This window comes from Poecilia formosa, unplaced genomic scaffold (assembly GCF_000485575.1).
Source record: "Poecilia formosa unplaced genomic scaffold, Poecilia_formosa-5.1.2 Scaffold0, whole genome shotgun sequence".
In the NCBI taxonomy this organism is placed as follows: Eukaryota; Metazoa; Chordata; class Actinopteri; order Cyprinodontiformes; family Poeciliidae; genus Poecilia; species Poecilia formosa.
The window spans coordinates 4717669-4744947 of record NW_006799939.1 but is presented as its reverse complement, the minus strand read 5'-3'; the positions used below and the strand labels follow the sequence as shown (position 1 = coordinate 4744947).

The following is a 27279-nucleotide window of genomic DNA, read 5'->3' as shown; positions in this document are numbered from 1 at the left end:
ACAGGAAGAAGCTACCAAAGGCAAGAGAGACTGAAAAGTTATCTGCTGGATTGTTAAGGACAGAGTCTCATGGCTCAAGGCAGATGCCATTTTATCAGAAGAAATCACAGCAACATCCTCTCCTGTCTGGGCAAAAAGAGGAAGGAGTTTGAAAGCTGGTGCGCAGACTCTCACACCATCTTGCATGGAGGTGACAGGGTTACCCAGAAAGAACGCTCATTTCAGAACAGGTTTGGTTCTTGTCCCGCCGAATATCAGTGTTTTGGTGAGAGCCGACATCCGTTTCCATCCGTTCAAGGCAGCAAGCAAGCATCATCAACAGGGGCGTTACACAACATGGAAGAAGAAGCTACTAGCCTTGAAGGCCTCTGCGGCCCATATTCACTGCCTTGCTTCCTGTTTCTTTGTCTTTGGTTTCATCCCGAAGGAAAACAGTTTTGGCGTTTGAGATTCTTCTGGAGGAAACACGCGACACTGGTTCAAAATGAAATTCAGGAAACAGAAAGGCTGTGTGTAGGACCTTGCTACTGTTTGAGAAGTTCTACCTTGTTCTCCTTTTGAACCTTTGAAGGAAGCTGACCTTAGATTAGATCCTTCAAAACAACCTGGCTGCTCGTTCTGCCATCAGCTAAGGGAGTTGAAGAAATCCATGTCCTTTCTGAGTTAATCACATCTAAGCTTCTGAGAAGATCATGCATAGTGAGACACTCGCTCAGGCTAATCAGAGAACCGGGCGTTATATTCATGAGGTCAAGTTCAGATTCAGCAGCTCTAATGCAAGCAAGCATGTAAATGTATGCACCAATTAATCATTCTGATGTAAATCATGTTATCAATTTGTAAATGGAGATGCAGGAGAAGATGTAGACACAAATTACAGCAGAATAACAAAGTGTTTGTCTTATTCTGATTACGTCATAAAACCGAGAACAAAACCAACACTAAACTTTCAAGAAAAATCCTTTTAGATTGGAAAATACAGACATCTGCAGATGTTTAAATTCAGATATTTGGATTGAATCAGAACCCAGAAACCCTGGAAGAGAGCATCTCTACAAATACACACAGGTACGGTTCATGGTCTCTTTACCTGTGCACTGAGGTTTAGAGTGACACCGTCCAGCATGCCCTGAGCGTCCGTGAGGGTCAGGGTGACGCTGCCGTCGCTGGCCACACCCCCTGGTGACATCACTAAGCTCTTGGACGCAGCAGTGTGGGACAGAGTGGTGCTGGGAGCCAAACTGGTTACTGGAAGGAACGGCACAGAGGGGAAAATGAGCAACTCAATTACCATCGCATGTAAAAACAGAGTTCAGATGACAAATGTTGAACTGTAATAACAACTGCAAAGTGGTTTCAGGCACGATGACCAATTCTGTAAATTTAGAGACTGACTATTTTTTTTTGACAGTTCTTGTAAAACACCTTAAGCTCCGTCAGACTGAATGCAGCTGTAAGGATTATTTTTTTTAAACCTTTTTACGGCGTGGGATCTAAACTATGTGACATTTCTGGGGTCTGTTTGTAGCTCTTGGCAGCACACTCAGTGTGGTTCTCTACTGTCTTAACATAGTGTCAAAGCTCTCTGGTGTTGAATGAAAGCAGCTTCGTATGGAATGGTAACAGAAGTGAGCTAATGTCAAAGACAAAAGTCGTTTGAACATACCCTTATGGACGTGAACTGCTAGCTAGCATTTTATGTTGGCAGCTAGCCACATCGTCCACTCTTACCATTTCTAGCTGGCAAAAGTAAAGGGGCTACGCTGCATTTATTAGACTTGAATTGGTAAGTTAACCTTTTCCTTCTACATTACAGGTTTGTACTAATTCATGTTGTTCTGTCGCATAAATTCAAATGGGACACAGTGAATGTGTGTGGTTGCAATGTGAACACCGTCAAAGGTAAGGTAAGGTAATTTTATTTATATAGGACATTTTCAGCAGCAAGGCAATTCAAAGTGCTGTTCAAAGGGGGTGAATGACTTCATAAGGCTCTGAATTTACAGCATCCAATCTTCCTTTTGCTTGACTTGGCTATTATAGATAACAGCTTATGCAACCAGAAGGGTTCTAAAAAAGAGAGAGATAATTTCACTGTTTCAAACATAATCCTCCATGTTAAACTGTAAAATTTCCAAAATGTGAACAACAATGTGGGCCGAGCGATTGACATGTTGTGTGGTAACATGTTTTTTGTTGTTGTTGTTGTTGTTATTGTTTTTTTTTTTTTTTTGTAATGACAGAAAATGTCTGCCCATTTTGCTCTTATGTCCCCAGCCTGTCAATAATTCAGGCTCTTCTGCTGCTTTTGTCTCTCGCCAAAAGGTGCTAAATTGCTCTGGTCACAGAGGAGCCCCTGTCGTTTTTCCACTGTGATTTGAACTGAATAAATAAGCCTGGCACAGAACCGCTTCCCGGTCACTGAGCTGCCAGAACCGTATTTGCATGCAGAGCGATAACACGGCTTCCGTCTAATCAACAAAAGACGAGATACTCTGAGTGTCTGGGGGAAGATTTTTATTTTTATTTTTTTCCCCCACTTGAGCTGAGAGAGGAAGGTAATTGATAAAGGGAGATATTAGCATAGAAATTTGATTACATCTTTAGGTGACAAGCAAATCAGGCAAATGTAAGGCGGCAATCTCAATCAATTTCCCGTACAGCAAAGCCCGTAAAACCTTTACTTCCTCCCTTCACACTCATGTCTGTAGAACTTCAAGTGCCACCACTTTATATTTTCTTTTCAAATTTAATTAAAGCCGTCAATTCAGCTTGAAATAATAAAAGAATAAATAAAAAGTTGTGTTGAGGCCCTTTACAGAAAAATATCACATTTATACATGCAAATATAGAACTCAGTTGCACACATTCCAATACCTGAACGTTGAGTTTATTCAGTTTAATTCAAATTCAAAAACTCTTTACGGTTCCCAGAGAGAAACTAAGTGCTGCTGTAACTCATATTTTCCTCTGAATTGTATATGCTGATTGTTCAAAACATATCTGGAGGGAATCGAATCTCTCATAAGGTGGCACTGCTCAAAGAATATCCTCGCACAAAGTTTGAAATGTACTCTAAAGTCTTTATTATTATTATTAAAAAGATCTTACCTGCCATCCCGGTGTTGGCTGGGCTCTGAGGTAGAAGGTGGTCGTTGGTGATGGTCATCGTTGCGCTGGTGGGTTGGCTGCTGAGTGGCGAGGCCAGCCTGATGCTGCCGTTTAGCTCTGCGCCGTTGGAGCTGCCATGCTGGGGGAGCAGATCTTGACCTGCCAAGGCATTTGGGAAAATACAGCCATTACAAATTACTGCTTTATAATTCGGAATAAAGACAGTTTTTGGTGTTTGTTCTGCATGCAAGCCCAGGTCCAATTTAAAAGCATTTCCTGTAAATATATTTATTCCAGACGGTGGGGCAACACTTTGTTTCTTGCCCTGCGGCCTTCAGCTTCATCCTGCTGGACCGGATCGGAAACGCTGATTTTACCATTTGCTCCGTTGTTTGTTCCAAAAAAGTATCTTCAAATATCAGTTCATTTGAAAATGTGATTAAATCCAGTTTCTGTGTGGAGTTTAGTGATACAAACTGCACTTCTTTTTATATGAGTGACGTCTTAAACAAGCCTATTTCAAATGATTTGAACACAGGAAAGACATGCACTGTGCAAAAAAAATGAGAAAATGGAAGATGTTTTGTATTTAGTCATTATTCTTAGCAATAGTTCAGACTAATCAGAAAACAGAATTTTCTCTAAACTCTTCTTTAGAGAAAATTAAAGGAAACACTCGGCAAAAAGGATGAAGATGAAACATTCTTAGTTTGAAAGATTAGAATCACTCAAAAATAAATCAGACGGCTGAATAAGAGACGCTCAGTAGTGCCCACAGGATATGATTCATCTCATTCAAGGAGATTCTATCTTCACAAAGAGGGAGTAGAGACAGGAGACAGATGTTTTCACTTCATTGACAGAAGATTTATACCTCCAGGTAAGAGAAAGCCAGTGAAGAACATCAAAGATGACTAGAGAAGGAGCGAAAAAAAACAGCTCAAAACTCCATTTCTGCTGCTTTTTATTCAATTCTGGGAAGCAAAGACCATTGAAAAGACAAGACTGAGGTTTATCCTCTCATTTCCCACCAGTGTGTTTTGGCTGAGAAAGGAAATGAAGAAAAAAAAAACTCCTTATGGGATTTTTTTTTTCTTTTAGTCAAGGCTTGCTTATTATTTTTGTCTGCAGCAGAACCAGCTTGTGAGAACTCCAGCGGCCCCGCGGCTAACGGCTCATACCTGATATGGTGAGCGTGATCTCCTGAGGGTTTCCCGGTGCGGCGCTGGAACCGGCCGCTGAGGCCTGAGCCTGGACCTGAGCGAGAGCCTGCGTGAGGCTGGAGTTGTTGATGGTCAGAGTGATCTCCTGGCTGCTGTTGCTTCCCGCCACGAGCCCAGCGTTGCTCATGACGTGGTTCAGGTCCTGGGGGCCTACGCGAAGCACAGATTGTCACTCAGCTCAAGAAAGAAAATGACATACCATTAGATTTTTTAGTTGTTTTTTTTACTGGTTTTTACCCGTGACGTCCTGCTCAGGCAGTCCGGCCATAGAGACCTGGGGGGAGGAGATGGTGGGCGGCTGCATGGACAGGCTGGTCAGAGGGTGGATGACGACGTTGGCAGACACCGAGGGGTCGGAGGTCGACATGAGCTGGTTGGCGGAGTGAGAGACCAGGCTGGTGTCGACGCTCAGGGGTTGAGAGAGCAGGCCCTGCTGTAAGGTCTGCTGGAGGAGGGCGGGGTCGATCTGCGTGGGAAACCAGCACCTCACGTTACCGGGGGCAACAGCTGCTGCAGCCTTCGCATTCTTTCAAATTCTACTTCGATTTCACAATTTCCCATAAAGTTTGATTTGAAATGTTCCTGTTTCTGTTGCTCTCAGCACTAAAAGATTAATTTCTGTAAAAATTAAGCAATTTTATGGTTTTGTTTCTGGGGTTATTCTTTAGCACCTTTAAGCATCTGGAAAACAACATATACAAGTTTTAACAGTCATTGATAGAGTTAATCAGAATTTATCTATATTAACTTTCCCGCTCATTACAAAAAATGTGAGTAAAAATACATTGAAGTTTGTAATAGGCGTTTTGCTGCCTCATTTTTTGACTCTGATCACCTTCTGAACTGTGACAAAATTAAGATATTATTATACAATTGCTACATTTTAATCCAGATTTGGTCCATACAGCAGAAAATATGCATGAACTTTAACCATCCAGATAGTTGATGCTCGGACCCGCTGTTGCGCCATAGCAACATGTCATCACACACAGTCTTTGTCTTCATCCCCTGTTCTGTAGAAGCTACAATTCAGGGACGGTTTAAAGAAAAAAACAAAAACTTTAATGATTTTACTAAATCAGCAAATATCTGAGACAGCTAAAAAATTAAATCTCAAGGCCTTTTTCCATCAAAGCCAAGCGCTTTGCCCTTCAAAGCCACTGAATATATTCTTTGAAGACTCACAGCTGCGAGTCTTCAAAGAATAACAGCTACAAGTGACATGTAGCTTAAGTGTTGGGGGTTTTATACCCAGAAACAAATCACACATCGGAAATAGAATGTTCTATTAACAGTAACCTGCAGTGTTCGATGCAGCTGCAGGGTGTGTAAATAAAACGTGAACACAAGTTTCTTTTTTCAGGTTTTCTCCCTTTTTTATTATTTTTTTTATTTTTTTAGATTTCAACAACAGCCGGAGACAGACAGACGCATAACCTTGCTCCTCTTGTGCACGGCTTTAAAAATGTGTATTTCGAGCTCGAAATGAGTCATCCCTAATGGTCTTTTTTAGCATTTGAATTCTAAGTGAAGAATCAACAAAAATTACGTCAATGACGTGGCCACAAACCGCAGCGCTTTTTGTCTCCTTTGAATGGAGATAAAGTACAGGAAGGGGTTGTGACGCACCAAGCTACATTAGGACTCTTAACAGGCTAAATGATTTTTGAGAGGATTGAGAATAATATGTTTTTTTTTTAAAAAACACCCTTTAGAAAGAAGCAAACATATTGCAATGTAGAATTTCTATTATTTGTAAGCAGCTATAAAAAGCTACGCAACGTCGGTTACGATAACAGGAAATAGCGAGCGATAACGTGAGAGAGCATCCTGAAAGGTCACAACTCCAAGAAAGTTTTAAGTGATTTGAGACGACTAAGCCAACAACTTAAAAAAAAAAAAAACATGAGTATGTATGAAGTTGTTTTTATTAAGTATTTACGCTTTAAGTATCTGTTTGGGTAAAGCTTCTGGTTCACATCTTCACTGTGAAGCAAATCTTCTTTCCTACTTGTGAAAACATCCAGTAGTAGGTTTAGATGTTTTAAACTGTTTGCAGAAATCAGTATTTTACCTGCTTTCTGAACAGGTTTTATTTTAGAGAAACAGAAAGGCGCCGTCGCATGAGACGGTGGTGAATGACCACCGCCTCAAAACAACCCAGTCTCAAAAACCAAAGCATTAGACGATCGTTCGCTGGAATTACAACATAAAACAAAATAAAGAAAGTTTTCTTGATTTCAATCTTGAGTCTGTTTCCAGGTAGAGATCCATCGACCCGATATATTAATATCTGTATCTGTCCTGATATTGAAAAAGAAAAAAAATGATAGCTCAGGTTTTGGTGACAATGTGCCCGATCTATAAAGGAAGATCTATTCAGTCTAATTCTATGCTTTGTGCTCTGAGCGATGTCATGCTCTATTACTTATTTTACATTATATCCAGAATTCCTTTCTGAATCGTTTGTTCAAGGTTTTCTTTACATATTTGAACAAGGTAGTCAACCTGCTGTTTTTGTCCGTTTCAGATTCTTTATTTATTCTGCATTGGCTGTTATCCTCCTTGTTGCACTGACTGAACAGTTTAAATCTGTTTTTACATGTTTGACCAAAACTTGTGAAGTTGTTGGTGCATTTAAGTGTGCAGCTCTACTGGTGCAGCTTTAGCAAATACATTTGAAACTTTATGTGTTTAAAAAAGGAAACCTTTTAGGTGAATCCGGTTCTGTTTTTCGGTATCGGATCGGTATCAGCCGAAACCTCAGATATCTGTATTTGTATCAGAAGTGAATAAAGTGAATCGATGAGTCCCTATTTCCGTCTTGAGACAAAGTTTCCACTTTTAAACCGGTGAACGCAGCTAAAAAGTTAACTTTTCCGACGTGTTTGCTCGAGTCTCGTATTCATTCACAAACATTCCCTCCTGTCTGCTCTCTTTTATTTGTCTGCCTTATCGTCTTATGTCCCCCACATGTAGGCATATTGTGGCATTTAGAGGCATATTATGAAAACTTTGCTCGTGTCTAAATGTCTCGTAACCTCAAGAGTAAAACATTTGGCACCAACGTCTCTCGCACAAAATCTCATTTGCCGCCTGTGTGGGGGGCAGCAATGTGAACACCATCCTTGATTTTCTCAGTTTCGCTGCTTTTACGACATCCACAGAATCGCTGAAGGTGGGATCAAATCCCCCCGATATAATCAGAGTCAGACAGCGAGATGCCGAACCTGAACTCGTTCTGAGTGACGGTGTCCTCAAAGGCTCTACAGATGATAATGTGAGAATGTAAAGAGGGATGCTTTACATTCTTCTACACATTATGTAGAACTGGTACATTAAATAATATATATATAAAAAATTATGTAATTTGCTAACTAAATGTAAAAGAAAATGAAAGTTTTATGCAATACATTAAACTACCACACACAAAACAGGACATTTTTTTAAATATATTTTTCGAGCTGAAACGATGAATCAGATTAATCGAGATTGTTGAAATAATCGTCAACTGGTGTAGCAATCGATTGGAGTGTACAGACTCAAAGGAAGCCCCCCAAAAAAATCAATAAACTATTAATTAAGTCATAACTGTACAAAAAATATATACATTTTGCATTTAAAATAAATTAAAAAAAACCTGTGTCTATAAATATGTTCTACTCAGAACTCAAGTGGCAGGTTTAGCTCCAACCTGTTCAAATTCTGCAAATAAATACATAAAAATCTCCTATTAAGCACCTTTTGCCATGCAAATATTAATCGGTTTATCCAAAACAGAATCAGCAGATTAGCCCAAAGCTGTACTGATGTCAAGTTAAGCAGAAACAGCTGAGCTTTTCACACGTTGATGTTAGAAGTATTTTTTGCTACAAATGCTGTCATTGGATTTTAGGACGGTCGTGACCTCTAACCCCATGATCCACAGTCTCAAAAATCCTTTCTATTTAGACATGAGGTTTTTATTTCCCCAACTATCATTGAGGCGAATCAATGTAAAAAATACTAATTTCCTGCAGTGTATAAATCTGAATGGATCCCATTCCTGATGTGTATTCTGTATTTATTCTGTAAATAAAAAGAAACTTTAATCACTTTCCTAAACTGACTGAACAAAACTCTTATGATGCGCTTGTCACAAAAAAAACCCCAACATAAATAATGAAAATCACAGCAGACTTTTCAAAACAAAACCTATTTTTACACAGAAGCTACAAAATAAATTGCTGCTGAGCAACATTTGTTTGCCCGCTGCAGGTCTGTGGGACAGCACATGCGGTTTCACGGGGAGATGAGTCACCTGGAGTGTGATGTTGCTCGTGTCGATGCCAGAAATCTGCACGTTGGGGCACACCAGGCTGGCCGGGGTCAGCTGGAGGTGGATGCCGTCCAGCGTGGTCAGGCCGTCCGGGAGGGAAACGGTGAGGTCTCCCGCAGCTGAAACACGTACGCAGGCACAACTTTACAAGGCTGTAATGGTTTACAGTGTTCCTCCTTGAGACTGTGAAAGCCTGTTATGTCAGACTTCAAGCTTTTCTATCAATCCAAAGAGCTTTCGCTTGATCAGAAATGCATCTAAGCTGAGGACAGACATGACAAGGGATCTTTGAAGGCTCTCTGATTAGATTTAGGCTGGAAAGATTCAAAAGCTGTGCTGTGAATTGAAGAGATAAGGCAAAGAAAGTGGCGCTTGGTGGTAAAACAGCTTCGTCCTCCTGGGTTTGACTTGTTAAGCCGTGACATGAATCATATGGTCTGAGTAACAGCACAGATGCTGCCATAAAACGTCCCACCAACACAGAGATGATGATGGTGATGGTCTTTTTCAGGATTTCACCTACACTGCAAAAACACAAAACCTTACCAAGTAGTTTTGGTCCAGTTTCTAGTGCAAATAACTTATTACAATTCAAATAAGACAAAAATGACAAACATGACTTACAAGTAACTTTTTGTCAATATTTAGGAGTTTGTTTGAGTCGATAATTCCTTAATATTGACTAAAACAAACATTGTTGCACTGGCAGAATTGTTTTGTTATAAGTGAAATAAAATCTGCTAGTGGAACTATTATTTTTTAAGTATGGCGCTAATTTAAGACAAAACTAACTTCCAAGTTTTTATCAAGATATAGAAGCTTTGTTTTAAGTTAATAATTCCTCAACATCAATATTAAAAGGACTAGTTCCACTGAAAGATTTTGTTCATTTATAATATGGCAAAGATGTGTTATATGTGGAATAAATCTTTTTTGTAAATCAATATTAAGGAATAATTGACTTAAAAACAAACCTCTATATTTTGCTGAAAAGTTACTTGCAAATTAGTTTTTTCGTTTTTCAAGTGTACTATAAATCAGACCAGAAATACTTGGTAAGATTTGTGTGTTCACACGCTGCCTTTAGAGCATTAATTATGAGCCGCATATCACAGAGTAGTGATGTAAAAGTGACTCTTCAGGATAATGCAACATGTCGCCCTGAGCTGAGATGCTACGCTTAAGTGGATAAAATCAATTCTTTGTAACAAATTCCACATTAAGTGCTTTATATCTGCTCTGCAAACCATTTTCCTTCAACAAAATGCATTTCATTGTTCAGTTGTCATCAACAACACCCACCTGACATAGAGGCTGGCAGGATGGCCTGGCTTACGAGGCCCGGCTGCAGCAGGTTCTGGTCGAACTGCCCGCTCAGAACCTGACTGGTCGGAAGGTAGATGCTGGGGTCAGAGCTGGGCGCCTGCAGCAGACCCACAGGCTGGAGCGGCTCTGAAGCCGCCGGTTGCTGGCTCTGACCGGAGGCCCCGGTCTGCCCGGTCCCTGAGTCCTGGCTGTGTCTGGAGTGGCCGGCGGAGGAGCGCTTGGATTTGCGGCTGTCGCTGTTGGGCCGGAAGTGGCACTGGATGTGGGTTTTGCGGTGCCCCGAGGTCCTGAAGCGCAGTTCGCAGAAGGGACACTTGAAGGGCTTGGAGCCCGTGTGGAGGCGCATGTGCACCTTCAGGCTGCCCTTTGTGGAGAAGGAGGTGTTGCACATGTGACAGCTGAACAGTTTCTGACCTGCAAAAATAAGGCAAATCAAATCGCTGCTCAAAATCGAGTTTGCTTCTTTGAAATCAAACGTCTGTGAAAAGACTTCATTTCTCCTTTGTGCAGCTCACCTTCTGTAAAAGTTGAAAATATTTTACAACTTGAAAATTACAAGAACAACCTTTGTTTTGGGAGTCTGCTGATGACAAGAGCTTCAGCACTTTGATGGATTTCTGCTTTTGATTTCAATTTTAAATCCAATCCAATTCAATCCAAACACCAAGTACTGCCCAAAGGATGAAGTTATACACCTTCTATTAATGCCAAACTTCAGCTATTGATTAACATTACAGTGTGAGTAAAACACATTGTGATAGTCAGGGCCGTTTCTTTCATTGAAAACAACTCTTTTAAAATAAAATATATATTTTTCACAATATCACTGGTGAAGCTATTCTGTAGCTGTAAAAAAAACTTTTAGAGATGCACCAAGAAATTGTTGGTTATTTAAATAACACACTTGCATTTTTTTAAATTTATGTGTGGCATAGTAAAAAACATTCTGTTACTATTTGCGGTTTTTAAAGATAATTCAGGACTGGCTAGAATCAGCTTCAATGTAACAATGCTGCATAATTATGTCTCATTGTTTTTAATGCATTGTTCCCCTGCTTCGTACACCTCACTGGTGTTTCACCTGTGTGTGTTTTCACATGGCAGTCGAGGGTTGATTTCACCGTAAAACTCTTCCCACATTCGTCACACTTGTAAGGTCTTTCACCTGTGTGGATCCTGATGTGTCTAAATAGGAAAGCAGATTGTGAAAAGTCACATGCAGAATAACTCGCTGACAGATACGTTTCACATTTGTGAAAACAGAAAAAGAGATAAAAAAAAAAAGAGCAGGTATGAAAAACAAGAAAAAAGTTACTGCTAAGTCTCTGGGTCATATTAAAATATAGGGAGAAATACGGCTCACTGTAGCATTTTCAAAAGGAAAACGGCCTGAAGGCTTGACAGAGGAATTTGGGATTTGTCCAAAAAACATGAAAGAGGAGCTTAAAGTTTTTCATTTTAGCACCAAAACATTTTGCGATAAAGAGAAAATGTGGCACTAAAGATTATTTACCCACTTCTAAAATTGCTGAGAGACATCTTATAAAACTATAATTGGTAGAGTAGCTCCACTGATCAAAGAGAGCTAAAAAATCTTTGAAAAAAATAAACAGAACAAAAAACCCCCTGGTGTGACAGTAAGTAAAAGATAACCGTTAGATGGTATCTTTGCAAAACAATAACAGTAACAATAACTCTGATAACAACAGTTTGTTGTAGAGGTACAATTTATTCCATTTAGTTTGTTTATTCATATAAATAAATGCTAGTTTAACAAAACAGCTGCTGATCAGCTTTAAAGGAGGTTTATTTCAAAGAGGTGATTTCTCTTAAAATGACTTGGCAGACCTTGTAACCTCTTTTTGGCCATGTCCACAGCTTATTCCAGATTGAGGTCAAGACTTTGTGATGGACTTTGACCTTCTCCCTAAACCTGCATGTAACTAATTTGGATGTATGGAGCTGATTGTTGCTCATTTGGAAAACTCAAGCTGATGTTCCAGCTTAAATTCCAGACTGATGCTTCAATATTTCCATATGACGTTATTTCCTGAAGCGCACCCGTCCCTCCTGAAGCAAAACACCGACGCATCACGAAGCTGCCAATCCTTTACCTGACAGTTGGGTTTAATGTTTTTCCTTTGAACATAACTGCTTGTTATGACCAAACATTTTCATTTTAGTTGTACTTATTCAGCCTGAAATGCCTCCAAAAGATGTGGCATTTATTCCTGAGTACATGTGCAAACTATGTTGTGCTTTTGCAGAGAGAGTTTCTTTCTATTGGAGTCTTTTAGCTAGCATCAGTAACACTGCTTGCTTCCACGGGGCTAATGATGCTAGCAATTTCAGCGAGCATCTTGATAAGGTCTTTCGCTTTCTGTTTTGGGGTCAAGACTCACATTTCACACCAAAACCTGTCCATCTCTGAGATGGATCCATCTTTCTCCCAATCGATGCGGTTGCTGGAATTCTCAAGCTATTTATATCTTAAATTTGATTGAGGGTTTATAAGTTTTACACTGCAGCATTGGAAAGACCAGAAAAGCTTCCGTCCTTCTGACTTGACAGGAAAATGACCAGAAACAGAGGTGTGACCTTTACCTGACGAGGTCGCTGGGCTTCTTGAAGCTCTTGGGGCAGTAACTGCAGCAGTTGGCAAACTTGGGTTCGGTTTCCAGCTCCACCGCTTTGTCCTTGATCTCGCTGATGCGATCCCTCTCGGCCGCCGACTGGGCGAGGATCCGCTCCGACACGGAGGCCTCCTCTCCGGGGTCCTTGGCCAGCTCGGCTGCCTGCTCCTCGGTGAAAGTGATGATCTCCAAACTCCTCCTTTTGGATGTTTTTTGATCTCCGTCGTCGTCGTCATCGTCATCGTCGTCGTCATCCCCGTCTTGAGGCTCGAGATCTACAACTGGCAGACAAGCGAACTGTCAGCGCAACCTGAAGTTTGAACATGCCTACCCTTTACTTCAAGATTTTACCTTTGTTTCTTTTCGGTGCAGAACAACACAAAAAAAAGAATAAATGAGAGACGGATGGAGCGCAGCATCAATGTGAAGCTCTTTAATCACGTGAGCTGAACTTAAATAAGTTGACTGGCAAACAGACTCCGCTGAGAACCGCATGAAAAGGGTTAAAAGTAGCTGCAAATATGACTCCAAGTATCAAGTTTATCAATCCCACAGTTTCAGACACAACGGTACTTTTTTCTACGGGTCAAGACAGAGTGACGTGGTCAGGTTGGGTGTTATCTCACAGTGCAGCTGCCTACACTGGAGGACAGCCTTGGTCATTTGTCTGACACCTCGCACAGCTGAAGCTTAAACACCTGATGTGGACTCACACACTGAGCCACGCAGAGAGCATAATTCCCTCAGTGCATTTCTCAGAAAAGTCCACGCAGTCTTACGGATTTTCTCAGTATTTCTTAGAACAGATTTGTAATTCTCAAAACCACTTGTTCAGTCTTCAAATGATTGTGTCCCCTTGCGCACATTGAGAACGCAGTTTCTTGTTTCTGATGTTCAAAAGCATTTGCTTTTGCTTTTGAATGTCCAACATTTTCAACTGCTTGTGGCGTTACGGGTCTTCATTGAATGGTCTGGACCTCCACAACATTTAAGCATAAGTTTGTGACCCACAAAAAGATTCTCATGGAGTTCCTCTCATCCTGCTCCTCAATCCTTTACTTTATTGAAGATCTTGTTTTCCCCTCTGCATGAAAATGGGAAGTAAAGGAAAACTGCACTGTAATTCTTACAGGACTGCATGAACAGTTTTCCATAAGGAGATTGTCTTATGTTTTTCTTAGTGCTGTCTTTTCCTTTCTGTGTCACATTGACGAGGTATGTCAACAAATTACAGTAAAATGTGAATTCTGTCCAGTCTCTTGCCATTAATCTCCCACAAATACAATTTACAGTACTTGTCATTAAAACTTTACCCTTAGATCATATCGGAACATCCCTTCAGAGTACCCTGCTATATTGACAGCATGACTTATTATTTTCATTGCCCGATCTGTATTCAGTGAAACAAAGGCTTATCATTCTGATGCACTGAGATGTTCATGGACAAATATTTACTTTTGAGAGATGAAGTAAGGATTTTGAGAAAGAGACTAGCTTTTGCAGGTAATCCATGCTGTTCTGCTGTCTGCATGAATTGTTTCGAGGGATGCTTTGCAAATGTCGAGGTTGATTCGAGAAATGCACCAAAGCACCTGAGAATATCTGTAATTGATAAAGGGCTACTAGACCAACTGTTGTAATCTTGTTGACACGTCTTTGGATTTTATAAAACATCGAAAACTGACTGACTGTCAACTCAGGAGCAGAGCTGTATGTATTGCTGACCTGCCTTACATGCTGATTGGTCTCATGGTGATGTTTATTTTTCTAAAGTACTCCAATAATTTATCCTGACATTTGCTGAACAACTCTGTTTACTGATGATTTACCTTACACCACTTCTAAAGGAATATCCTAGCCAAACATACTGAACATATGCCAACCGCAACCAAGGTATTCATTGGTTTTGATCAGGTTATTCAATCATCAGGTTCATTCAGCATCCAGGTTTTTCAGGAACCCCTGATCATTCATGTGACCCCTTTGAAAAAGTATTTCTTTAGAAGTGTTGACTGTCGACGATGACATTAGCGTTCGGATTGTCTGTGCAACATGTTTAGTGCTGAGATGCTATTTTAGGCTTCATTAGCTTTGGTGACAATTTAACTCCTTTTAGCACAACTTTCACGCAGTAGACTTTAGAAGACTATTGTGCCATTAGATCGTTTTTTTTTTCCATCTAGTGTGCCAAGAGAAGCGGCTTTGGTGTCCATCGCTGTTGTTCTCGGTTGTCACTTGTGAGTAAAATTTACAGGTGTATCAGAAACGTGCAAATACAAAGGTTCCGGCCGCAAACGTATTAATTCCGGCAAAGTTTTAAACAATTAAAAATCTATGGAATGAATTTGCGTGAATGCATTAAAGTCCCAGCCCTCTGTTATCTATATTTAATAAATGATATAACATTTTTAGCCTTATGTCCATATGTTCCACTAGTACATAAAATCCTATAATAATATTCTTCACTGTAACACAACAAAATGTAAAAAAGTGAAAAAACCCATGAAAATGAATCTAAATCACTGAGAAGGAGCATCATGTGAGAAATTGTAACGACAAAAATCATATAAAGTGCTGAGAAATCCAGATATGGTGTCGACGTCCTTACCTTTTTCCTCCACACCGTGCTCCTTCTTCATATGCTTTTTACAAAACAGACTGGTGCGGAAGCACTCGTTACACATGGAGCATTTGAATGACTTGCTGTGGATAAACGCGTGCCGACTCAGACTTCCATTAGTAGTGAAAGAAGCTTCACAAACGTCACACTTATACGGCTTCATCCCTGTAAGGCAGAGGTGAGAGCAAAGCTGAGTGTCTGAAGTTTTCTAAGTATTTGAAACCGAAATTAGAAAGCAGATTTCCTCTGATGCGGTTCCGGACAACATTGAGGGATTTTAGAACTCTCTGTTCGATACAGAAACGATTCAGAACGTTTTCCCACCTCTGAAAAGAAAGCTCACCTGTGTGTGTGTTGAGATGGGACTTCAGCACTCCAGCCGAAACAAAACCTCGTCCGCAGAGGTGACATGCGTACGGTTTCTCCCCTGTGTGGGATCGGATGTGTTGCTTCAGATGGCTCGACTTTTTGAAAGCTTTGGAGCACCAGCTGCATCTGAAGACAGGCGAGGGTCAGGTTTAGGAAAATTTATTTATCATTTCAGGTCGTCTTAATGCAAAATGGATGAGAACAGAGTGTTCGGGCATGTAATTTTAAGACGGATTCAGCCAGGAGGAATTATCTCCCGTCTCCAGAGGAGCCGGCTGGTAAAACAAAGCCTTTGTTTCTTGTTTGTTTTGTAGCCGAAATAAATGTTTGCAAGAAGAGAGCCAGTTATTGGAACAATGAGCAACTATTGAACAAGTGAGAATGAAAACTGCAGAGGCAATAGCTCTTTGTTTTAGAAGGTTTCTTCTATTCAAGGCTATTCACACATCAGATCCGCTGATTTCTGTCTCTCTCATGTTTTATTCATTTTATTCACTGTGAAAAAGAAATTTAAACAGTGATAAGACTTTCCTAAATTTAAATCTACATTGTAAAATCCAGAGATTTATTTATTTTTTTTTTACAGTCAGAGAAAATAAGCAAACCGAGTCAATGTCATGCCCGGTTCCACAGCTTTGATTCCTATTCAAGTATCTTTTCAAGCCTATGGAATGGTCAGGCCTAATTTTATGGGATCATCAAGTTATGACAAAATTACACCATGCAAACATAATTTACTATATGCAGAGAAACATGATCTTATTAGACACAAACAGTTAAATGTTGATTTTACAGTTTCAGAAATTTCCCCAAAGCTTCAAATTTGAGTTGGAAATTTAACACAACACCCAGATATTTGGAATCATCAACTTTTTGGATTTCCTCGTGATCCTTGAAACGAACCTGTAGGCTCTCTTGGTGTTGTCTTCACCGTCTTCCTGGTAGTCTGCTGCTTCTGTAGGCAGCTGGAGATCAGCCTGGCTGCTCTCCTGAAGAAGTCCGTTTGTCTGCATTAGCAAAGAAAAACCAACACATCAACAATCCAATTATAAAATATACCAGATTATATTTCACTGCTGCGGGAAAATTCCACTGCATGCTTTTTGAAACAGTTTAATCGATTCTTAAGTCTCCTGGGAGACTTANATAAAAATCTCCTATTAAGCACCTTTTGCCATGCAAATATTAATCGGTTTATCCAAAACAGAATCAGCAGATTAGCCCAAAGCTGTACTGATGTCAAGTTAAGCAGAAACAGCTGAGCTTTTCACACGTTGATGTTAGAAGTATTTTTTGCTACAAATGCTGTCATTGGATTTTAGGACGGTCGTGACCTCTAACCCCATGATCCACAGTCTCAAAAATCCTTTCTATTTAGACATGAGGTTTTTATTTCCCCAACTATCATTGAGGCGAATCAATGTAAAAAATACTAATTTCCTGCAGTGTATAAATCTGAAATGATCCCATTCCTGATGTGTATTCTGTATTTATTCTGTAAATAAAAAGAAACTTTAATCACTTTCCTAAACTGACTGAACAAAACTCTTATGATGCGCTTGTCACAAAAAAAACCCCAACATAAATAATGAAAATCACAGCAGACTTTTCAAAACAAAACCTATTTTTACACAGAAGCTACAAAATAAATTGCTGCTGAGCAACATTTGTTTGCCCGCTGTAGGTCTGTGGGACAGCACATGCGGTTTCACGGGGAGATGAGTCACCTGGAGTGTGATGTTGCTCGTGTCGATGCCAGAAATCTGCACGTTGGGGCACACCAGGCTGGCCGGGGTCAGCTGGAGGTGGATGCCGTCCAGCGTGGTCAGGCCGTCCGGGAGGGAAACGGTGAGGTCTCCCGCAGCTGAAACACGTACGCAGGCACAACTTTACAAGGCTGTAATGGTTTACAGTGTTCCTCCTTGAGACTGTGAAAGCCTGTTATGTCAGACTTCAAGCTTTTCTATCAATCCAAAGAGCTTTCGCTTGATCAGAAATGCATCTAAGCTGAGGACAGACATAACAAGGGATCTTTGAAGGCTCTCTGATTAGATTTAGGCTGGAAAGATTCAAAAGCTGTGCTGTGAATTGAAGAGATAAAGCAAAGAAAGTGGCGCTTGGTGGTAAAACAGCTTCGTCCTCCTGGGTTTGACTTGTTAAGCCGTGACATGAATCATATGGTCTGAGTAACAGCACAGATGCTGCCATAAAACGTCCCACCAACACAGAGATGATGATGGTGATGGTCTTTTTCAGGATTTCACCTACACTGCAAAAACACAAAACCTTACCAAGTAGTTTTGGTCCAGTTTCTAGTGCAAATAACTTATTACAATTCAAATAAGACAAAAATGACAAACATGACTTACAAGTAACTTTTTGTCAATGTTTAGGAGTTTGTTTGAGTCGATAATTCCTTAATATTGACTAAAACAAACATTGTTGCACTGGCAGAATTGTTTTGTTATAAGTGAAATAAAATCTGCTAGTGGAACTATTATTTTTTAAGTATGGCGCTAATTTAAGACAAAACTAACTTCCAAGTTTTTATCAAGATATAGAAGCTCTGTTTTAAGTTAATAATTCCTCAACATCAATATTAAAAGGACTAGTTCCACTGAAAGATTTTGTCCATTTATAATATGGCAAAGATGTGTTATATGTGGAATAAATCTTTTTTGTAAATCAATATTAAGGAATAATTGACTTAAAAACAAACCTCTATATTTTGCTGAAAAGTTACTTGCAAATTAGTTTTTTCGTTTTTCAAGTGTACTATAAATCAGACCAGAAATACTTGGTAAGATTTGTGTGTTCACACGCTGCCTTTAGAGCATTAATTATGAGCCGCATATCACAGAGTAGTGATGTAAAAGTGACTCTTCAGGATAATGCAACATGTCGCCCTGAGCTGAGATGCTACGCTTAAGTGGATAAAATCAATTCTTTGTAACAAATTCCACATTAAGTGCTTTATATCTGCTCTGCAAACCATTTTCCTTCAACAAAATGCATTTCATTGTTCAGTTGTCATCAACAACACCCACCTGACATAGAGGCTGGCAGGATGGCCTGGCTTACGAGGCCCGGCTGCAGCAGGTTCTGGTCGAACTGCCCGCTCAGAACCTGACTGGTCGGAAGGTAGATGCTGGGGTCAGAGCTGGGCGCCTGCAGCAGACCCACAGGCTGGAGCGGCTCTGAAGCCGCCGGTTGCTGGCTCTGACCGGAGGCCCCGGTCTGCCCGGTCCCTGAGTCCTGGCTGTGTCTGGAGTGGCCGGCGGAGGAGCGCTTGGATTTGCGGCTGTCGCTGTTGGGCCGGAAGTGGCACTGGATGTGGGTTTTGCGGTGCCCCGAGGTCCTGAAGCGCAGTTCGCAGAAGGGACACTTGAAGGGCTTGGAGCCCGTGTGGAGGCGCATGTGCACCTTCAGGCTGCCCTTTGTGGAGAAGGAGGTGTTGCACATGTGACAGCTGAACAGTTTCTGACCTGCAAAAATAAGGCAAATCAAATCGCTGCTCAAAATCGAGTTTGCTTCTTTGAAATCAAACGTCTGTGAAAAGACTTCATTTCTCCTTTGTGCAGCTCACCTTCTGTAAAAGTTGAAAATATTTTACAACTTGAAAATTACAAGAACAACCTTTGTTTTGGGAGTCTGCTGATGACAAGAGCTTCAGCACTTTGATGGATTTCTGCTTTTGATTTCAATTTTAAATCCAATCCAATTCAATCCAAACACCAAGTACTGCCCAAAGGATGAAGTTATACACCTTCTATTAATGCCAAACTTCAGCTATTGATTAACATTACAGTGTGAGTAAAACACATTGTGATAGTCAGGGCCGTTTCTTTCATTGAAAACAACTCTTTTAAAATAAAATATATATTTTTCACAATATCACTGGTGAAGCTATTCTGTAGCTGTAAAAAAAACTTTTAGAGATGCACCAAGAAATTGTTGGTTATTTAAATAACACACTTGCATTTTTTTAAATTTATGTGTGGCATAGTAAAAAACATTCTGTTACTATTTGCGGTTTTTAAAGATAATTCAGGACTGGCTAGAATCAGCTTCAATGTAACAATGCTGCATAATTATGTCTCATTGTTTTTAATGCATTGTTCCCCTGCTTCGTACACCTCACTGGTGTTTCACCTGTGTGTGTTTTCACATGGCAGTCGAGGGTTGATTTCACCGTAAAACTCTTCCCACATTCGTCACACTTGTAAGGTCTTTCACCTGTGTGGATCCTGATGTGTCTAAATAGGAAAGCAGATTGTGAAAAGTCACATGCAGAATAACTCGCTGACAGATACGTTTCACATTTGTGAAAACAGAAAAAGAGATAAAAAAAAAAAGAGCAGGTATGAAAAACAAGAAAAAAGTTACTGCTAAGTCTCTGGGTCATATTAAAATATAGGGAGAAATACGGCTCACTGTAGCATTTTCAAAAGGAAAACGGCCTGAAGGCTTGACAGAGGAATTTGGGATTTGTCCAAAAAACATGAAAGAGGAGCTTAAAGTTTTTCATTTTAGCACCAAAACATTTTGCGATAAAGAGAAAATGTGGCACTAAAGATTATTTACCCACTTCTAAAATTGCTGAGAGACATCTTATAAAACTATAATTGGTAGAGTAGCTCCACTGATCAAAGAGAGCTAAAAAATCTTTGAAAAAAATAAACAGAACAAAAAACCCCCTGGTGTGACAGTAAGTAAAAGATAACCGTTAGATGGTATCTTTGCAAAACAATAACAGTAACAATAACTCTGATAACAACAGTTTGTTGTAGAGGTACAATTTATTCCATTTAGTTTGTTTATTCATATAAATAAATGCTAGTTTAACAAAACAGCTGCTGATCAGCTTTAAAGGAGGTTTATTTCAAAGAGGTGATTTCTCTTAAAATGACTTGGCAGACCTTGTAACCTCTTTTTGGCCATGTCCACAGCTTATTCCAGATTGAGGTCAAGACTTTGTGATGGACTTTGACCTTCTCCCTAAACCTGCATGTAACTAATTTGGATGTATGGAGCTGATTGTTGCTCATTTGGAAAACTCAAGCTGATGTTCCAGCTTAAATTCCAGACTGATGCTTCAATATTTCCATATGACGTTATTTCCTGAAGCGCACCCGTCCCTCCTGAAGCAAAACACCGACGCATCACGAAGCTGCCAATCCTTTACCTGACAGTTGGGTTTAATGTTTTTCCTTTGAACATAACTGCTTGTTATGACCAAACATTTTCATTTTAGTTGTACTTATTCAGCCTGAAATGCCTCCAAAAGATGTGGCATTTATTCCTGAGTACATGTGCAAACTATGTTGTGCTTTTGCAGAGAGAGTTTCTTTCTATTGGAGTCTTTTAGCTAGCATCAGTAACACTGCTTGCTTCCACGGGGCTAATGATGCTAGCAATTTCAGCGAGCATCTTGATAAGGTCTTTCGCTTTCTGTTTTGGGGTCAAGACTCACATTTCACACCAAAACCTGTCCATCTCTGAGATGGATCCATCTTTCTCCCAATCGATGCGGTTGCTGGAATTCTCAAGCTATTTATATCTTAAATTTGATTGAGGGTTTATAAGTTTTACACTGCAGCATTGGAAAGACCAGAAAAGCTTCCGTCCTTCTGACTTGACAGGAAAATGACCAGAAACAGAGGTGTGACCTTTACCTGACGAGGTCGCTGGGCTTCTTGAAGCTCTTGGGGCAGTAACTGCAGCAGTTGGCAAACTTGGGTTCGGTTTCCAGCTCCACCGCTTTGTCCTTGATCTCGCTGATGCGATCCCTCTCGGCCGCCGACTGGGCGAGGATCCGCTCCGACACGGAGGCCTCCTCTCCGGGGTCCTTGGCCAGCTCGGCTGCCTGCTCCTCGGTGAAAGTGATGATCTCCAAACTCCTCCTTTTGGATGTTTTTTGATCTCCGTCGTCGTCGTCATCGTCATCGTCGTCGTCATCCCCGTCTTGAGGCTCGAGATCTACAACTGGCAGACAAGCGAACTGTCAGCGCAACCTGAAGTTTGAACATGCCTACCCTTTACTTCAAGATTTTACCTTTGTTTCTTTTCGGTGCAGAACAACACAAAAAAAAGAATAAATGAGAGACGGATGGAGCGCAGCATCAATGTGAAGCTCTTTAATCACGTGAGCTGAACTTAAATAAGTTGACTGGCAAACAGACTCCGCTGAGAACCGCATGAAAAGGGTTAAAAGTAGCTGCAAATATGACTCCAAGTATCAAGTTTATCAATCCCACAGTTTCAGACACAACGGTACTTTTTTCTACGGGTCAAGACAGAGTGACGTGGTCAGGTTGGGTGTTATCTCACAGTGCAGCTGCCTACACTGGAGGACAGCCTTGGTCATTTGTCTGACACCTCGCACAGCTGAAGCTTAAACACCTGATGTGGACTCACACACTGAGCCACGCAGAGAGCATAATTCCCTCAGTGCATTTCTCAGAAAAGTCCACGCAGTCTTACGGATTTTCTCAGTATTTCTTAGAACAGATTTGTAATTCTCAAAACCACTTGTTCAGTCTTCAAATGATTGTGTCCCCTTGCGCACATTGAGAACGCAGTTTCTTGTTTCTGATGTTCAAAAGCATTTGCTTTTGCTTTTGAATGTCCAACATTTTCAACTGCTTGTGGCGTTACGGGTCTTCATTGAATGGTCTGGACCTCCACAACATTTAAGCATAAGTTTGTGACCCACAAAAAGATTCTCATGGAGTTCCTCTCATCCTGCTCCTCAATCCTTTACTTTATTGAAGATCTTGTTTTCCCCTCTGCATGAAAATGGGAAGTAAAGGAAAACTGCACTGTAATTCTTACAGGACTGCATGAACAGTTTTCCATAAGGAGATTGTCTTATGTTTTTCTTAGTGCTGTCTTTTCCTTTCTGTGTCACATTGACGAGGTATGTCAACAAATTACAGTAAAATGTGAATTCTGTCCAGTCTCTTGCCATTAATCTCCCACAAATACAATTTACAGTACTTGTCATTAAAACTTTACCCTTAGATCATATCGGAACATCCCTTCAGAGTACCCTGCTATATTGACAGCATGACTTATTATTTTCATTGCCCGATCTGTATTCAGTGAAACAAAGGCTTATCATTCTGATGCACTGAGATGTTCATGGACAAATATTTACTTTTGAGAGATGAAGTAAGGATTTTGAGAAAGAGACTAGCTTTTGCAGGTAATCCATGCTGTTCTGCTGTCTGCATGAATTGTTTCGAGGGATGCTTTGCAAATGTCGAGGTTGATTCGAGAAATGCACCAAAGCACCTGAGAATATCTGTAATTGATAAAGGGCTACTAGACCAACTGTTGTAATCTTGTTGACACGTCTTTGGATTTTATAAAACATCGAAAACTGACTGACTGTCAACTCAGGAGCAGAGCTGTATGTATTGCTGACCTGCCTTACATGCTGATTGGTCTCATGGTGATGTTTATTTTTCTAAAGTACTCCAATAATTTATCCTGACATTTGCTGAACAACTCTGTTTACTGATGATTTACCTTACACCACTTCTAAAGGAATATCCTAGCCAAACATACTGAACATATGCCAACCGCAACCAAGGTATTCATTGGTTTTGATCAGGTTATTCAATCATCAGGTTCATTCAGCATCCAGGTTTTTCAGGAACCCCTGATCATTCATGTGACCCCTTTGAAAAAGTATTTCTTTAGAAGTGTTGACTGTCGACGATGACATTAGCGTTCGGATTGTCTGTGCAACATGTTTAGTGCTGAGATGCTATTTTAGGCTTCATTAGCTTTGGTGACAATTTAACTCCTTTTAGCAGAACTTTCACGCAGTAGACTTTAGAAGACTATTGTGCCATTAGATCGTTTTTTTTTTCCATCTAGTGTGCCAAGAGAAGCGGCTTTGGTGTCCATCGCTGTTGTTCTCGGTTGTCACTTGTGAGTAAAATTTACAGGTGTATCAGAAACGTGCAAATACAAAGGTTCCGGCCGCAAACGTATTAATTCCGGCAAAGTTTTAAACAATTAAAAATCTATGGAATGAATTTGCGTGAATGCATTAAAGTCCCAGCCCTCTGTTATCTATATTTAATAAATGATATAACATTTTTAGCCTTATGTCCATATGTTCCACTAGTACATAAAATCCTATAATAATATTCTTCTCTGTAACACAACGAAATGTAAAAAAGTGAAAAAACCCATGAAAATGAATCTAAATCACTGAGAAGGAGCATCATGTGAGAAATTGTAACGACAAAAATCATATAAAGTGCTGAGAAATCCAGATATGGTGTCGACGTCCTTACCTTTTTCCTCCACACCGTGCTCCTTCTTCATATGCTTTTTACAAAACAGACTGGTGCGGAAGCACTCGTTACACATGGAGCATTTGAATGACTTGCTGTGGATAAACGCGTGCCGACTCAGACTTCCATTAGTAGTGAAAGAAGCTTCACAAACGTCACACTTATACGGCTTCATCCCTGTAAGGCAGAGGTGAGAGCAAAGCTGAGTGTCTGAAGTTTTCTAAGTATTTGAAACCGAAATTAGAAAGCAGATTTCCTCTGATGCGGTTCCGGACAACATTGAGGGATTTTAGAACTCTCTGTTCGATACAGAAACGATTCAGAACGTTTTCCCACCTCTGAAAAGAAAGCTCACCTGTGTGTGTGTTGAGATGGGACTTCAGCACTCCAGCCGAAACAAAACCTCGTCCGCAGAGGTGACATGCGTACGGTTTCTCCCCTGTGTGGGATCGGATGTGTTGCTTCAGATGGCTCGACTTTTTGAAAGCTTTGGAGCACCAGCTGCATCTGAAGACAGGCGAGGGTCAGGTTTAGGAAGATTTATTTATCATTTCAGGTCGTCTTAATGCAAAATGGATGAGAACAGAGTGTTCGGGCATGTAATTTTAAGACGGATTCAGCCAGGAGGAATTATCTCCCGTCTCCAGAGGAGCCGGCTGGTAAAACAAAGCCTTTGTTTCTTGTTTGTTTTGTAGCCGAAATAAATGTTTGCAAGAAGAGAGCCAGTTATTGGAACAATGAGCAACTATTGAACAAGTGAGAATGAAAACTGCAGAGGCAATAGCTCTTTGTTTTAGAAGGTTTCTTCTATTCAAGGCTATTCACACATCAGATCCGCTGATTTCTGTCTCTCTCATGTTTTATTCATTTTATTCACTGTGAAAAAGAAATTTAAACAGTAATAAGACTTTCCTAAATTTAAATCTACATTGTAAAATCCAGAGATTTATTTATTTTTTTTTTACAGTCAGAGAAAATAAGCAAACCGAGTCAATGTCATGCCCGGTTCCACAGCTTTGATTCCTATTCAAGTATCTTTTCAAGCCTATGGAATGGTCAGGCCTAATTTTATGGGATCATCAAGTTATGACAAAATTACACCATGCAAACATAATTTACTATATGCAGAGAAACATGATCTTATTAGACACAAACAGTTAAATGTTGATTTTACAGTTTCAGAAATTTCCCCAAAGCTTCAAATTTGAGTTGGAAATTTAACACAACACCCAGATATTTGGAATCATCAACTTTTTGGATTTCCTCGTGATCCTTGAAACGAACCTGTAGGCTCTCTTGGTGTTGTCTTCACCGTCTTCCTGGTAGTCTGCTGCTTCTGTAGGCAGCTGGAGATCAGCCTGGCTGCTCTCCTGAAGAAGTCCGTTTGTCTGCATTAGCAAAGAAAAACCAACACATCAACAATCCAATTATAAAATATACCAGATTATATTTCACTGCTGCGGGAAAATTCCACTGCATGCTTTTTGAAACAGTTTAATCAATTCTTAAGTCTCCTGGGAGACTTAGATTAAAAAATTAGCTTTACTCAACTGTTTCTGAAGCAAAACAATGTAAAGGGCATATCACCTTTTGAAAACACAAAAGATGATTGTTTTTTTTGTTTTGTTTTTTACAAATTTGAGTACTCACAACCTCTGAGCTGGGGACATGGAGCAGGTTTGGAGGATGATAGCTGGAAGACAGAGCCTGGGACTCCAGTGTGCTGGAATCCTGCAGCTGCTGGACAGCGGAGAACTGGGGCTGGTTGTAGCTCGGCTCCGGTATGGTGAACCCTGGGTGTGGGAAGTAGAGATTGTTTATTTCCTGGATAATTGCGTTCTTAGCACAACCACAGAAGCTAATATCTACGGTCTTCCTTATGTCGGCTGTTGATGATACAGCCAGCCTTCACCGAAGAAATTAAATATTGCTCCTACTGGATTGGCTACTTTGCAAATGTCAGGCCGAAGTAATGCTGTTTAACACATAGGCGAGTTTTTCACAAATAACTTAGTTACTTTCCATAGAACAAAATACTGAATAGAAAACGATGCACTGTGTTTCCATCTTCTTGCTATTTGTGTTTATTTGTATTAGGGCTTATGACAGTGATCGTGGAGGATTGTGTTGTATTTAACTGAGGCAATGGTAATGGTTATGTTTTCACTGTAGGGACATATATATATATATATATATATATATATATATATGACATAAATAGTGTTGTAAATATCGGCTATTGGCCACAGCAATATTAACTTTGGATAATGATATCGGTCCTAATTTTCATGTAGTTGAGGGTCTGGATTATTGCACTGATTATTTTAGTGGCAGTGTTTCTATTTATGATCGCAATGTAAATTGTTGTTCCTAAAACAGGTAGGAATGAAAAATAAGGAAAAAAAAATAGTAATAATTTGATGTTATCTCTCATCTTTTATCCACGTTCGATTCATATTTATCTCCAAGGATACAGTAATTTCATTTTCTTAATCTTATTGTTCCAAGTTTTCCAAAAATGGTGGGAGCTCCGTAAACAATGCCCCTTATCCTACATTTTATTTTTTACTTGACGGTGGACATCATAGACGCTACATTATCAATACTGATACAAAATGTTGTTTTATTATGAATTTTTGATATAAAATGACAATAAATGATTTTTGTTACTTATTACTATAACTGAAAGATTGCTATTTCTAGGAATCAGGTGTTTGCTTTAAAAAAAAAAAAAAAAAAGGTCTTTCATGTCTCTTTGGGGTTGTTACATTTTGAAGAGCTGCTCATTTTGAAGCCACATGTGAACTCCAAATGCTGCATCATCTCCCAGCACCAATAAAACCAGGGGATATAAACCAGCTTACCAAATGAGATTCTGCAGTAAGTGACTAAATAATGCTGGGTTTCCACGAGGGACCCAGAGGGCTGCATGTCATCAATAGCAACACTTCAATTACAGCACATGACAGCACTCCAGCTCTGACGGTGTGGCACCACAGGCTAAAGGTTTGATGTTCAAGAGCCCCACTTATCCAGATACACGAGACGCGTGCCCTTCAAAATCTGATGGCAAACCGGTCCGCGTGTCTTTCTCCTTGAGCCAATTAGATCTCCCATCTGTTCTGCTTAGATGTGAAGGTCACACTACATCCTGGGAGAGCGGAAAAAGACGGACCTATCTGCTAAATGTTTGATGAGCGAATGTTAAATTGTTTGTAGCATCAGAACAAGCTGTGTTTTCAGACTGGGCAGGAGAGTAAGAAGTGCTGGCAGGGAGGGTGGCAACAATGTGGTGGGAAGAAAATCATATATCTTTGAGTTATGCAGGAGAAGAAAGACTCTCCTACTTCTCTCTTTTCCCAGTTGA

At 40.1% G+C, this 27279-nt stretch overlaps 1 protein-coding gene across 1 annotated transcript in view; it reads right to left on the bottom strand.

Annotated features, from left to right (window-relative positions):
• znf236 (zinc finger protein 236) overlaps positions 1-27279 on the bottom strand; it is a 62266-nt gene that overhangs the window by 11824 nt on the left and 23163 nt on the right. The window contains exons 16-27 of the mRNA XM_016676396.1: positions 25563-25705; positions 25197-25300; positions 24268-24419; positions 23913-24089; positions 21276-21585; positions 19753-19856; positions 18648-19085; positions 17328-17464; positions 4572-4800; positions 4293-4484; positions 3112-3270; positions 1091-1248 (exon numbers count right to left, since the gene is read on the bottom strand). Of these exons, the coding sequence (XP_016531882.1) occupies positions 1091-1248; positions 3112-3270; positions 4293-4484; positions 4572-4800; positions 17328-17464; positions 18648-19085; positions 19753-19856; positions 21276-21585; positions 23913-24089; positions 24268-24419; positions 25197-25300; positions 25563-25705 (2303 nt within the window). The remainder of the gene's footprint in view (positions 1-1090; positions 1249-3111; positions 3271-4292; positions 4485-4571; positions 4801-17327; positions 17465-18647; positions 19086-19752; positions 19857-21275; positions 21586-23912; positions 24090-24267; positions 24420-25196; positions 25301-25562; positions 25706-27279) is intronic.